Raw genomic sequence first — 14,175 nt, 5'->3', positions numbered from 1 at the left:
CCAGCCTCATAGCAACATGCAAGTCCCCACAGTACAACAGACTGACAGACGCATGGGGTGTATACACACACACACACACACAAACATGTATATATATACACACACCAAAAAACAAAGCCCCTTGCTGTGGAGTCAATTCTGACTCATCAGTGGCACAAATGGCTTGCCTTCGATTACTAACCTAAAGGTCGATGGTTGGAATCCACCTAGTAGGGCCACTAAAAAAATATCTGGCAGTCTTCCAGAAAGATTATAGTCAAGAAAATCCTATGGAGCAATCACACTGTATAAATATATAAACCTGCTGCCATTGATCCAACTCTAACTCTTAGCAACCTTGTAGGGAAGAGTAGAACTGCACCACAGGGTTTCCAAGGCTGTAATCCTTATGGAAGCAGACTGCCACATCTTTCTTCCATGGAGCAGCTGATAGGTTTGAACTGCTGACCTTTCTAATAGCAGTTGAGTGCTTAACCACTATGCCACCAGGGCTCCTTTGACTTTATATAAATGAAACCCATTGCCATAGAGTCGATTCCGATTCAGTGACCCTATACGGCAAAGTAGAAGTGCCCCACAGGGTTTCCAAGGGGTGGCTGGTAGATTTGAACTGCTGAACTTTTGGTTAACAGCCAAGCTCTTAACCACTGTGCCACTAGGGCTCCCATACTGGAGTCCAAAGAACCAAACCAAACCCAGTGACGTTGAGTCGATTCTGACTCATAGCGACCCTATAGGACAGAGTAAAACTGCCCCATAGAGTTTCCAAGGAGTGCCTGGTGGATTTGAACCGCCGACCCTTTGGTTAGCAGCCATAGCACTTAACTAGTACACCACCAGGTGGGCCCTAATCCAATGTAAGCGGTGTCCTTATAAAAAAGAGACACAGACACACACACATGCAAAGGGAAGACAGTCACGTGAAGATGGAGGCAGAGATTGGAGCGATGCATCTACAAAGTAAGGAACGCCAAGGATTGCCGGGAACCACCCAAATCTAGGAAGAAGTAAGAAAGGATCTTCTCCGAGGGCCTTCAGACAGAGCCTGTCCCCGCTGTGGCTTTGATTTCAGACTCTTAGCCACTAGAACTTTGAAAGAATAAATTTCTGTTGTTATAAGCTACCTAGTTGGTGGTGTTTTGTTACAGCAGCCCAGGAAATGAATACAGAAGGGGAACTGCCTACCCCCCACCACCCCCTGAATATCACATTTACAGGAGATTATGAAATTTCCCTGTGAGGGCAGAAATCTCATTTGAAGCTAGGACTTCTTGAAATAATACTCAGAATTTGAGATGTATCAATTGTCTTGACAGCCCCGGTCCTTTCTTCCAGTATTGAATAGCAATTTCACAGAAAAGCAATTAGTCATAGCCAATGTTCAGTGTTCAGTGGCCAGTAAATAGTTGCCGCAATATATTTCGTCGCCAAGTTTATTGCAATAAATTGAAGCAACTTGGCCTTTGTTTATGTGTTCCTAGGATGACGGACCAATCAGAGTCCAGACTGAAGATACCAACTTCCTGTTAGGTGTCACTCACACTTTTGTTAGCCACTCAAATTCACATTTTACATACTTTTCTGAATCTTCCCAGTCCTGTGTGAGGACAGACCTATTTTCCTGAAGCAGGCTTCTCCTGAAGAGGTGAAATGCTCGCCACAATCAGGCAGAGCCGGGGTCTGGAGCCAGGTATCTGGCTCCAAAGCTCATGTTATTAACAGTCCGTGGTAACAAGTAAAAAAAAACCAACAAAAAGACAAAGAGAAAAAGTAAAGACGGGCAGAGGAAGATGGTTATTTGGAGAGCACCAATGCCCTTCAGCCAAAGGCCACCAGGACCATACCTGTAGTTAAATAAGATTGGTTTATGACTCATTGTATCAAAGAACACACACCATGGGGAACCATCAGGATCTCAGTAAAAGGGTGTTGGAAATACCCTGCTATAGGGTTTGGGCCTTTGCTGGGTGATTCAGGGAGGATCTAAGGAAGTTCTGGACTGGAGGCTCCAAAATCGGGCAATTCTGTGATTAGGTATCTCAAAAAATCTCATCTATAGACTAGCATGAGGATTAAGCTGTAAAGAAGTTGGAGTCACTCATTTTGGCCAAGAGAAGGGCCTCTGGTGTTTTCTAGGTGGCACAGTGCCCTTGTTTTTGTGTGTGCTTAGGCAAAATTGTAATGTGGCTTTGCAGTGTTGTCTCATTTTATCACGGTCTCAGAGTGACCTTAACTGAGGCTGGTCTTCTGTGAGATTGTTTATGTTTAGTAGGAGAATGTGACCTAGTGTGAGTGCAAGGCCAGCTCCTGAATGTTTTTCTCTTTTTCAAGAGAAACTTGGGGTAGAGACAACTTCAAAATAGGCCCTGACAGCACCATTTCTCTTTAACTCAGGACTGATTTGGCTATTGGTCTCCTTCAAAGATGTGTGCATGTTGTGAGTTAAGGGGAGTTGGTTGGAGAAGGGTCTGGAAGTTACGCAGTTCTGAGCACTGGTGTCTTCTTCAATTTTTGTAGCTCCTCATTGGATGTGACCACTAGAGTCTTTTGATTAAAATGTGGCACGTGATGGATGCAAACTCAAGAGCCTACAACTACCCGTCTGTGGACTTCATCTTTGATTTAGTCTCACTGATAGGATTTCGGTGAGGTGAAGCAGGGAAGAGAAATTAGAGGAAATATTGGATATAGAAGAAAGGAAAGTGTTTAGTCAATAGAAACGAAAAACCAGCTTAGTAGGGGAGGGAGATTGAGTGGAGATTAGAGATATTTTAAAATTCACATGACTATCACTATTTCTCCTCTTCCTCATAGGTAGCCAGAAAGTACCAGATCTGCGGCTTAAAATAGGAGCAGCTCCTGTTTATTTCACCTGATGTAGGGGGGGAAAATGCTACACGGCTGACAAATATAACGGCAGGGATGAGCAGTGGGCTTTCTAACGTGAAGTGTAAACAGCCTGTCAGGAGCCTGAGTGGCAACCTGGGAGGGGATACCACCAACTGAGAGAGCGTGATGACATGTCTGGTGTTGCAATCAAATAAAACTCATTAGCCTGACATCCACTCGTTCTTTGCCCACCTGACAAGCAGGCATGACTGTTGGAGGAGAGGGGAGGCTCACAAGATGGTTTTGTCTGGGCCTGTTTCTGGAGCCCAGCAACCAGCCAACTCCCCAGAGCCAAGCTTTCCCCCATTCCCCTGCCCCTTCCCTGGTCTGCTGGGGCTGGAAGTGGTTTTGGTGAGGCTGGGCCTGGGCCTCACCCTGACAGTGGCTTGGGGCCCAGGACTCGCCGGGGGACCCACTTCCAGTCCCAGGAGACAAAAGGAAGATGAGAAGGCCAGGCCTCTGGGGAAGGTGGAGGGAGATGGAGGTAGAAACCTGGCAGAACGGAAACTGCCCTGAGTTAAAATAAAGACCTCTGTATCAGTAAGCTCAGGGGTCCGGGGTGGCTGGACTATGTGGGGAGCTCATCGCCTAGGTTCTTTCTCAGCTGAAAGGTATGTCCTTCCCAAGTTTTGAGGCCCTGGACATGGTGAATAAGGAGCTTTGGTGGCACAGTGGTTAAGTGCTAGGCTGCTAACCAAAAGGTCAGCAGTTTGAACTCACCAGCCGCTCTCTGGGAGAAAGACGTGGTAGTGTGCTTCTATAAAGATTTACAGTCTTGGAAACCCTGTGGAGCAGTTCTACTCTGTCCTATAGGGTTGCTATGAGTTGGAATCGACTCAACGGCAATGGGTTTATTTTGGGACAGGGTGCATACCTGGGTTACCTGTCTTGTTTGGCTTAGAGAAGAATAGAGCCCACCTCCATTTATAGTGGAATTTGCTCCCTCTTTTATGAAGGATGAGGATGTGGTTCCAGGTAGGAAGCTGGCTGGAGAGGACTCAGGGAGCGGTGGTTAACTCAAAGTCCTTTCCCTTCCTAGTGACTTCTTGGTAGGGAAGGCAGGTGGTAAGATTTAAGGAGCAGTAGGTGGGCCATCTTGCCCCGTCTTTCTTGCTCCCATTGCTGTGTTGGATTCTACAAACTAGTGATCAATCTCAGTTATCAAGGAAAAATCAACAGAGAAGACTAAGTGTGTGTGTGGGGGAGAGGATTAGTTGTTAGTCACATCTTATTATGGATTAGTTTACAAAAAGGCTTTCCCTTAACCTACTGAGATCAAGTCACAAAGAGAATGGAGCTTTGCATCTCTAGAGAGTTTTGGAGCATGAAGCCCTGGAAGGGAACGTAGAAGTGGGCCTGAGGCAGGATTGCTCAGTCCATGAACAGAATAAGGGCATTGGAAAACCTAGTTAGTGATGGAAGAAAGAAGTACCAGAAATCAAGAGATAGTACAGAGAATGAGGCAGGAGAGTGGCTGCTTCAAAGCTTTGCCAAGGGCGAGTTCCTTCTTGTCTCCTGCCCTCCTCTCCTAAAAGACCAAGGGCAGGTGCCATTTATCTTTTGTGAGGGTGATACCCTAGCTCCTATCCTGGAGGGACAAGGTGAGGTTGGGGAGGGCCACACTGGTTCTGTCCTCTCAGGACATGAGTTTTGCCCCCCTAGCCTAGGGATCAGGGATCAGGCTCCTGCCCAGCTTTACCACCAAGTGCACAGGAGAGGCATACCCTCTGCGCCCTCTCATCCCTCCCCTGCCACAGTGGTCAGCCTAACACATGGGAACCTAGTGGGGAGCGAGGGGTGGGAGATGTTCCCTGTGTCTGAGTCTGCTGGGCAGAGAACCCCAAAGAGATAGGGGGAGCTTCTTTATAGGGGATACAGTTTGGAGTTTGGAGTCAGAGATGCTTCCGTTGCTTCAAAGTGTAAGAGGAAAAAGATTTGATGGGCAGTGGCTCCGTCACCACTTTATGGTAAGTGTTCTTGTTATTGTTAGGTGCCGTCAAGTCGGTTCTGAATCATAGCAACATTATGCACAACAGAACGAAACACTGCCTGGTCCTGTACCATCCTCACAATCGTTGCCATGTTTGAGCCCATTGTTGCAGCCACTGTGTCAATCCATCTTGTTGAGGATCTTGCTCTTTTTTCACTGACCCTCTACTTTATCAAGCATGATGTCCTTCTCCAAGGACTGGTCCCTCCTGATAGCATGTCCAAAATATGTAAGACAAAGTCTTGCCATCCTCCCGTCTAAGGAGCATTCTGGTTGTACTTCCTCGGAGACAGATTTGTTTGTTCTTCTGGCACTCCATGGTACGTGTAACAGGAGCAAAAAATAAAAGTAAGCATAGAAGCTTCAACTATTTAACTGTACAGCAGTGTTATCCGGTATCCAGCAGGAAACCACACCCAGTATATGCATTTTTTCATCTCTTAAACTTTAATTCCCATGAGCCTAATAGGCTCTTGTATTGGAAAACCCATTTTTTTTGACTCATGTATGACCAACTGTGGCAAAGATAAAGACAAACGGAGGTGAAAATATTTTAAAGTTCTCTTTATTTATAAGACTAGACAAACAAACATTGAGTTATGGGAACTTCCTCCAGGATCACAACTGGAAACATAGTTCAGAAGAGAAATATTTTGACAGTAAACAAAAATTACCATAAATCACCCATTCTAATAGCTGACTTGCTTCTCCCGTTTGAAAGGTGTTTCAAGTTGAGACCATTCAGAGAAAACACTGAATGAATACATAACAGGCCCCAGCTTTGTCCCCCAAGAGTCCACATACTTGTAATTAACGGGAAAATTGAGGTTACTGAACACATGTCACTCTGCAAGGTTTGAGAGGAAATTCCAACCATTGTTGACTCATGATCAGGCATTGTGCTGGATCCAAAGTAAAAGGATCTGAAGGAGGCATTAAAAGAATCTCCCAAATAAGAGCCACCATAGAACACAAGGCAAAAAGCGTGTGCCAGCAACCTTTTCCCTGGTTGTCTTGCTCAGACGATACTGGGACAAATGAAAGCCTTTGGAGGCTTCTTTGAGAAAACAGTGAGAACACAGGCTGATATGCTATCCAAAGAGAGACTTAGCTTGTTGCGCTAACAAAGGTTCTTTTGAGTGTCTACCTGCTCTTCCCTCCAAATTAAAAATAAACAGGCAGGATGGAAGTAGTTATTATCTATTATCCACTTTCTAAATTCTCCCTCTCCTAGAGTCTACAAACATGTTGGCAGAACCCAGATCAGGATGAAAAACACTGATCGTGAGCACTGCAGGAGCCTGAGAACCTCAAAGAACTCCGTAGCATCTGACTCGGCATTTGAGTGAGAAACGCACGTGTTACTGTGGAGCACAGATGTGGCACATCAGGACAGAGCTGGTTCCAGCACCAGATCCAGAGTCCCTGGGGGAAGGAGGGTCGGGGTGACACGTCATCCTCAATATTCAATTCTGCTCCAGTAGAACATGGCACCCAGGAGAACCCAAAACTAGGAGAAAAATGAAAAAAAAAATTGCTTTAGAAATATCTCACACTTAGGGGAAAAATGGTGTTAGGCTCACTCAGGCTTAGGTGACGCTGGATTTTGAAAGTAACCTTGACTTAAGCAAATTACGGGGGCAGAGGTAACATTGAGTCCAGCCCGCCCAAAGCACCACTTACGGGAGTTCCTAAGAGGGTGGGCTGAGGGATCATAAACTCGAAAAACAAAAACCAAACTCATTACCATCTAGTTGATTCCAACTCATAGAGACCCTATTAGGACGAAGTAGAACTGCCCCATAAGGTTTCCAAGGAGTGGCTGGTGGATTTGAACCGACAACCTTTTGGAAGCAGCTGTAGCTCTTTTGGTTAGCAGCCAGACTCTTAACCACTGCACCACCAGCAATCATAAAAGCCCTCTAAAAGGAGTTGATTTTCTCTTCCTTCCTTCCTCTTCCTTCTTAACCCAGCATTTCTCAAAGTGTGGTGCACAGACAACTGGGAGGCCCTTTCAGGAGTCCCTGATGTCATAATAAACCCAAAACTTATTGCCATTGAGTCGATTCTGACTCATAGCAGCTGTATAGGACAGAGTAGAACTGCCCCATAGGGTTTCCAAGGAGCGGCTGGTGGATTCCAACTGACAAGCTTTTGGTAGCAGCCGTAGCTCTTAACCACTGTGCTATCGGGGCTCCAATGTCATAATAACCAAACCCAGCCCACTGCTGTCGAGTGGATTCTGACTCATAGCGATCCTATAGGACAGAGTAGGGCTGCCCCATAGAGTTTCCAGGGAGCACCTGGTGGATTCAAACTGCTGACTCTTTGTTTAGCAGCTGTAGCACTTAACCACTATACCGCCAGGGTTTCCAATGTCATAATAAACCAAAAACCAAACCCACTGCCATCGAGTCGATTCTGACTCATAGCGACTCTATAAGGACAGAGTAGAACTGCCCGATAGAGTTTCCAAAGAGCGTCTGGCGGATTCGAACTGCCGACCTCTTGGTTAGCAGTTGTAGATTTAACCACTACGCTGCCAGGGTTTCCAATGTCATAATAGGGATCCCTACTTTCATAATCATGTTAAGATTTTATTTGCCTTATTCACTGAAGATACAGAAGAAGTGGTAGGTAAAACTGCGGGCATCTTAGCAAGAATCAAGGTAGAGGCAGTAAACTGTATCAGTAGTCACTGTATTCTTCACTCCTATGCACTTGCAGTTAAAAAAGGAAAAGCTGGTTTTACTTGTCATTGTGCTCAATGAAGCAGTAAAACTTATTAATTTTATTAAATGTTGACTCTTGAGTGCACTTTGAAAACGTACTCTGTCACCATGAGCTTGATAGCGTACTCATGATTAAGGTCTTTCCTGATGTGGTGATATCAATATAAGTGAGTTTTTGGTGTTATATAAAGACATCTGTCAAGATTTGGAGGAGCTGTGTAACAGTGAACCAATATTTTTCTAAACGACCAAGGCATGATGCTATAGACTCATTCATGGGTAAAAGATTCATGCAAAGTGCAAGACAAATCAATGAATTTCAATGTAACAGAGTACAAGTAGTATGTTGACATATTAAATATTGCATCCAATCAAATAAAAACACAATTACCTCTCCATGAAGTACTAAAACACTCCTGTCTTTTTCAACTGCCGAAAAACCAAACCAAACCTGGTGTCACCAAGTCAATTCCAACTCACAGTGATGCTATAGGACAGAGTAGAACTGTCTTCTAGGGTTTCCAAGGAGTGGCTGGTGGATTTGAACTGCCAACCTTTTGGTTAGCAGCTGTAGCTGTAATCACTGCGCCACCAGGGCTCTTTTTCAACTACATATCTGTGTAAATATGGATTTTCTTCAAATGCTTCAATCTAAGCAACATATTACAACAAATTGAATGAAGAAGCAGATATGAGAATCCAGCTATCTTCTATTAAGGCAGACATTGAGGAGACTTGCAAAAATGTTAAACAATACCGGTAGTTTATAGCCCTTATAAACAAAAGCTTTCCAGAGTCCTCAGTAATTTTTAAGAGTGTAAAGGGGTTCTGAAACCAAAAAGTTTGGGATTGTTGCCCTAGTGCAATGGTTCTCAACACTGACTGCAAACGCGAAACATCTGGAAAAAAAAGAAAAAAGCCTGGATTCTACCTCCTGATGAGCTGAATCAGAATATCTGAGGGTGGAGTCCAGGGGTGCTTTTTTTTTAAGCTCCCCAGGAGCTTTTAATGTGCAGCCAGCATTGAGAACCACAGTGGTTAAGAGCTTGGCTGCTAACCAAAAGATTGGCAATTCAAATCCACCAGGCGCTCTTTGGAAACCCTAAGGGGCACTTCTGCTCTGTCCTATTAGGATGCTATGAGTTGGAATCGACTGGACGGCAGTGGGTTCTGTTTCTGGGTTTTGGTGCTGACCTCTTGCTGCAGGTGTTTTTGATAAAGCAGGCAACAGGAGAAGCTGAGACTTGAGGAGGCAGCTGTTTGGGAGAAGTTAGGCAGATTAGTAAATTGGTAGATTAGTACGAAAGGTTAACACGCTAGGCTGCTAACTGAAAGCCTGGAGGTTTGAGTCCACCCAGAAATGCATTGGCCTGGTGATCTACTTCTGGAAAAATCAGCCATTGAAAACCTCTGGAATACAGTTCTACTGTGACACATGGGGGGTCGTCATGAGCTGGAATCAACTGGATGGCAACTGGTAGGCAGATTAAGGTTGGGCAGGAGGCATCTAGATCACTCCAGTCTTTGATACCTAATTGTTCTGAATTGATGGACTAGGCCTCAGTAAGAGGCCTGGGTGAGGGAAAGAGGCTCGCCAGCCCCCTAAAGGCAACTGAATCCCAGTCAGCCCTAAGAAGGGCATGGTTGCTAGGACACACCCTTTCCCTCAGTGAAGAAATTCACCTCCAACCCCATGAAAATCCAGTGCTTTTTAAGAAGTTTCCTGACTAACCTAGGTCTGAGGTTTTGTTTCTAGGCCTTCTATTGTGGTCGAGGTAACCAATGGAATCTCGAGGCATCTCCTTATCACCTTCCTCTCAGAGATAAAACATGTGCCAGAGATACTCACGGTCCAGCAGAGAATGGCAAATCCAAACCAGGCAACGCCCCAGGCATGTCGGTCCATTGGCCCAGAAATCAGTTCATAGCAGCCCTGGAGGAGTGGGGGTTCCACAACGGCAAGAAAGGATCCGGAAACAAAGACATAAGATATTGATAGGAAAGCAGATTGCTATTTGAATAAATGTCACTTCAAAGTCCAGTTCAACATAACCAGGCTCTATTCACATCCCTGAGGATAGCCAGTGACTAATACTGCTTTGCTGAGGGAATGTAAGTAATGCTGTTGAACACGATATTCTATATCATGTTTATTTGTGTCTTTTTTTAAAATCACTTAATCTAACAAAGGTGCTGCTATTTTATCATGACTTTTTTTTTTTCATGTTCAGTATGTATGTGGACAATGTAAACCATTCTTAGTAAAACATAATTTTTTTTCTTTCTTAAGATTTTATTGGTGATTTTTTAAATAAAATTTTTATTGCGTTTTAAGTGAAAGTTTACAAATCAAGTCAGTCTCTCACACAAAAACTTATATACACCTTACTACATACTCCCAGTTACTCCCCCCACAATGAGACAGCCCGCTCCCTCCTTCTACTCTCTCTTTTCATGACCGTTTTGCCAGCTTCTAACGCCCTCTACCCTCCCATCTCCCCTTCAGGAAGGAGATGCCAACATAATCTCAAGTGTCCACCTGATCCAAGAAACTCACTCCTCACCAGCATCCCTCTCCAACCCATTGTCCAGTCCAATCCATGTCTGAAGAGTTGGCTTCGGGAATGGTTCCTGACTTGGGCCAACAGAAGGTCTGGGGGCCATGACCACCAGTGTCCTTCTAGCCTCAGTCAGACCATTAAGTCTGGTCTTTTTATGAGAATTTGGGGTCTGCATCCCCCTGCTCTCCTGCTCCCTCAGGGGTTCTCTGTTGTGTTCTCTGTGGGCAGTCGTCGGTTGTGGCCAGGCACCATCTAGTTCTTCTGGTCTCAGAATGATGTAGTCTCCCGTTCATGTGGCCCCTTCTGTCTCTTGGGCTCATAATTACCTTGTGTCCTTGGTGTTCTTCATTCTCCTTTGATCCAGGTGGGTTGAGACTCATTGACGCATCTTAGATGGCTGCTTGCTAGCATTTAAGACCCCAGATGCCACTCTTCAAAGTGGGGTGCAGAATGTTTTCTTAATAGATTTTATTATGCCAGTTGACTTAGATGTCTCCTGAAAACATGGTCCCCAAACCCCTGCCCCTGCTATGCTGGCCTTCGAAGCATTCAGTTTATTCAGGATACTTCTTTGTTTTTGGTTTAGTCCAGTTGCGCTGATCTCTCCTGTATTGTGTGTTGTCTTTTCCTTCACCTAAAGTAGTTCTTATCTACTATCTAATTAGTGAATACTCCTCTCCCACCCTTCCTCCCTCCCCCAATCTCGTAACCATTAAAGAATATTTTCTTCTCTGTTTAAACTATTTCTCAAGTTTTTATAATAGTGGTCTTATACAATATTTGTCCTTTTGCAACTGACTAATTTCACTCAGCATAATGCCTTCCAGATTCCTCCATGTCGTGAGATGTTTCACAGATTCCTCGCTGTTCTTTATCGATGCGCAGTATTCCACTGTGTGAATATACCATGATTTATTTATCCATTCATCCGTTGATGGACACCTTGGTTGCTTCCATCTTTTTGCTATTGTAAACAGTGCTGCAATGAACATGGGTGTGCATATATCTGTTTGTGTAAAGGCTCTTATTTCTCAAGGATATATTCCAAGGAGTGGGATTGCTGGATTGTATGATAGCTCTATTTCTAGCTTTTTAAGGAAGCGCCAAATCAATTTCCAAAGTGGTCGTACCATTTTACATTCCCACCAGCAGTGTATAAGTGTTCCAATCTCTCCACAGCCTCGCCAACATTTATTGTTTTGTGTTTTTTGGGTTAATGCCAGCCTTGTTGGAGTGAGATGGAATCTCATGGTAGTTTTGATTTGCATTTCTCTAATGGCTAATGATTGTGATCATTTCCTCATGTATCTGTTACCTACCTGAGTGTCTTCTTTAGTGAAGTGTCTGTTCATATCTTTTGCCCATTTTTTAACTGGGTTATTTGTCTTTTTGTAGTTGAGTTTTTGCAGTATCATGTAGATTTTAGAGATCAGGTGCTGATTGGAAATGTCATAGCTAAAAACTTTTCCCCAGTCTGTAGGTAATCTTTTTACTCTTTTGGTGAAGTCTTTGGATGAACATAGGTGTTTGATTTTTAGGAGCTCCCAGTTATCTACTTTCTCTTCTGCATTGTTAGAAATGCTTTGTATACTGTTTATGCCATGTGTTAGGGCTCCTAACATTGTCCCTATTTTTTCTTCCATGAACTTTATCGTTTTAGGTTTTATATTTAGGTCTTCAATCCATTTTGAGCTCGTTTTTGTGCATGGAGTGAGGTATGGTCTTGTTTCACGTTTTTGCAGATGGATATCCAGTTATGCCAGCACCATTTATTAAACAGGCTGTCTTTTCGCCATTTAACTGTTTTGAGGCCTTTGTCAAATATCAGCTGCTCATATGTGGATGGATTTATGTCTGTATTCTCAATTCTGTTCCACTGGTCCATGTATTTGTTGTTGTACCAGTACCAGGCTGTTTTGACTACTGTGGCAGCATAATAAGTTCTAAAAGCAGGTAGAGTGAGGCCTCCCACTTTGTTCTTCTTTTTCAATAATGCTTTACATACCCGGGGCCTCTTTCCCTTCCGTATGAAGTTGGTGATTTGTTTCTCCATCTCATTAAAGAATGTCATTGGGATTTGGAATGGAATTGAATTAAATCTATAGATGGCTTTTGGTAGAATAGACATTTTTATAATGTTAAGTCTTCCTATCCATGAGCAAGGTATGTTTTTCCACTTACATAGGTCTCTTTTGGTTTCTTGCAGAAGTGTTTTGTAATTTTCTTTGTATAAGCCTTTAACACCTCTGGTAAGATTTATTCCTAAGTATTTTATCTTCTTGGGGGCTAGCGTAAATGGCATTGATTTAGCGATTTCCCCTTTGATGTCCTTTTTGTTGGTGTAGAGGAATCCAACTGATTTTTGTATGTTTATCTTGTATCCCGATACTCTTCTGAACTCTTCTATTAGTTTCAGTAGTTTTCTGGAGGATTCCTTAGGGTTTTCTGTGTATAAGATCATGTCATCTGCAAATAGAGGTAATTTTACTTCTTCCTTGCCAATCTGGATGACTTTATTTCTTTATCTAGTGTAATTGCTCTGGCTAGGATCTCCAGCACAATGTTGAATAAGAGCAGTGATAAAGGGCATCCTTGTCTAGTTCCCGATCTCAGTGGGAATGCTTTCAGGCTCTCTCCACTTAGGATGATGTTGGCTATTGGCTTGTATAAATGCCCTTTATTATGTTGAGGAATTTTGCTTCTATTCCTATTTTGCTAAGAGTTTTTGTCATGAATTGGCGTTGAACTTTGTCAAATGCCTTTTCTGCATCAAATAAAATCATGTGATTCTTGTCTTTTGTTTTATTTATATGATGGATTACATTGTTTTTCTAATGTTGAACCAACCCTGCATACTTGTTATGAATCCCACTTAGTCATGGTGAATTATTTTTTTGATATGTTGTTGAATTCTGTTGACTAGAATTTTGTTGAGGATATGTGCATCTAAGTTTGTGAGGGATATAGGTCTGTAATTTTCTTTTTTAGTGTCGTCTTTCACTGGTTTTGATATCAGGGATATGCTGGCTTCATAGAATGAGTTTGCGAGTATTCCATCCTTTTCTATGCTCTGAAATGCCTTTAGTAGTAGTGGTGTTAACTCTTCTCTGAAAGGTTGGTAGAACTCTGCAGTAAAGCCCTATGGGCTAGGGCTTTTTTCGTTGGGAGCTTTTTGATTACCTTTTCAATCTCTTCTTTCATCATGGGTCTATTTAGTTGTTCGACCTCTGTTTGTGTTAGTTTAGGTAGGTAGTGTGTTTCTAGGAATTCATCCATTTCTTCTAGGTTTTCAAATTTGTTAGAGTACAATTTTTCATAGTAATCTGATATGATTCTTTTAATTTCAGTTGGGTCTGTTGTAATATTGCCCATCTCATTTCTTATTTGGGTTATTTGCTTCCTCTCCTGTTTTTCTTTTGTCAGTTTGGCCAATGGTTTATCAATTTTGTTGAGTTTTTCAAAGAACGAGCTATTGGTCTTGTTAATTCTTTCAATTGTTTTTCTGTTTTTTATTTAATTCTGCTCCAGTTTTTATGATTTGTTTTCTTCTGGTGCCTAAGGGTTTCTTTTGTTGCTCTCTTTCTATGTGTTCAAGTTGTAGGGATAATTCTTTGATTTTGGCCCTTTCTTTTTTTTGTATGTGTGCCTTTATTCATATTAATTGATCTCTGAGCACTGCTTTTGCTATGCCCCAAAGATTCTGATAGGAAGTGTTTTCATTCTCATTGAAATCTATGAATTTCTTTATCCCATCCTTAATGTCTTCTGTAATCCAGTCTTTTTTAAGCAGGGTATTGTTCAGTTTCCAAACGTTTGATTTCTTCTCCCTGCTTTTTCTGTCATTGATTTCCACTTTTATGGCCTTATGGTCCAAGAAGATGCTTTGTAATATTTCAATGTTTTGGATTCTGCTAAGGCTTGCTTTATGACCTAATATGTGGTCTATTCTAGAGAATGTTCTATGTGCACTAGAAAAGAAAGTATACTTGGTTGCTGTTGGGTG

At 42.9% G+C, this 14,175-nt stretch overlaps 1 protein-coding gene across 4 annotated transcripts in view; it reads right to left on the bottom strand.

Moving 5' to 3' along the window:
- Positions 1-5,448: 5,448 nt before the first annotated feature.
- UPK1B (uroplakin 1B) overlaps positions 5,449-14,175 on the bottom strand; it is a 46,037-nt gene continuing 37,310 nt past the window's right edge. For 3 of the 4 annotated variants that reach the window (XM_049877089.1, XM_049877107.1, XM_049877098.1), the window contains 3 exons: positions 9,461-9,544; positions 8,806-8,867; positions 5,449-6,389 (listed from right to left, as the gene is read on the bottom strand). In XM_049877089.1, the coding sequence (XP_049733046.1) occupies positions 6,143-6,389; positions 8,806-8,867; positions 9,461-9,544 (393 nt within the window). In that variant the 3' untranslated portion in view covers positions 5,449-6,142. The remainder of the gene's footprint in view (positions 6,390-8,805; positions 8,868-9,460; positions 9,545-14,175) is intronic. The other variant, XM_049877117.1, reaches the window with a different exon arrangement.

This window comes from Elephas maximus, chromosome 1, assembly GCF_024166365.1.
Source record: "Elephas maximus indicus isolate mEleMax1 chromosome 1, mEleMax1 primary haplotype, whole genome shotgun sequence".
In the NCBI taxonomy this organism is placed as follows: Eukaryota; Metazoa; Chordata; class Mammalia; order Proboscidea; family Elephantidae; genus Elephas; species Elephas maximus.
The sequence above is the reverse complement of the archived record's forward strand: the minus strand, read 5'-3'. Positions and strand labels throughout refer to the sequence as shown.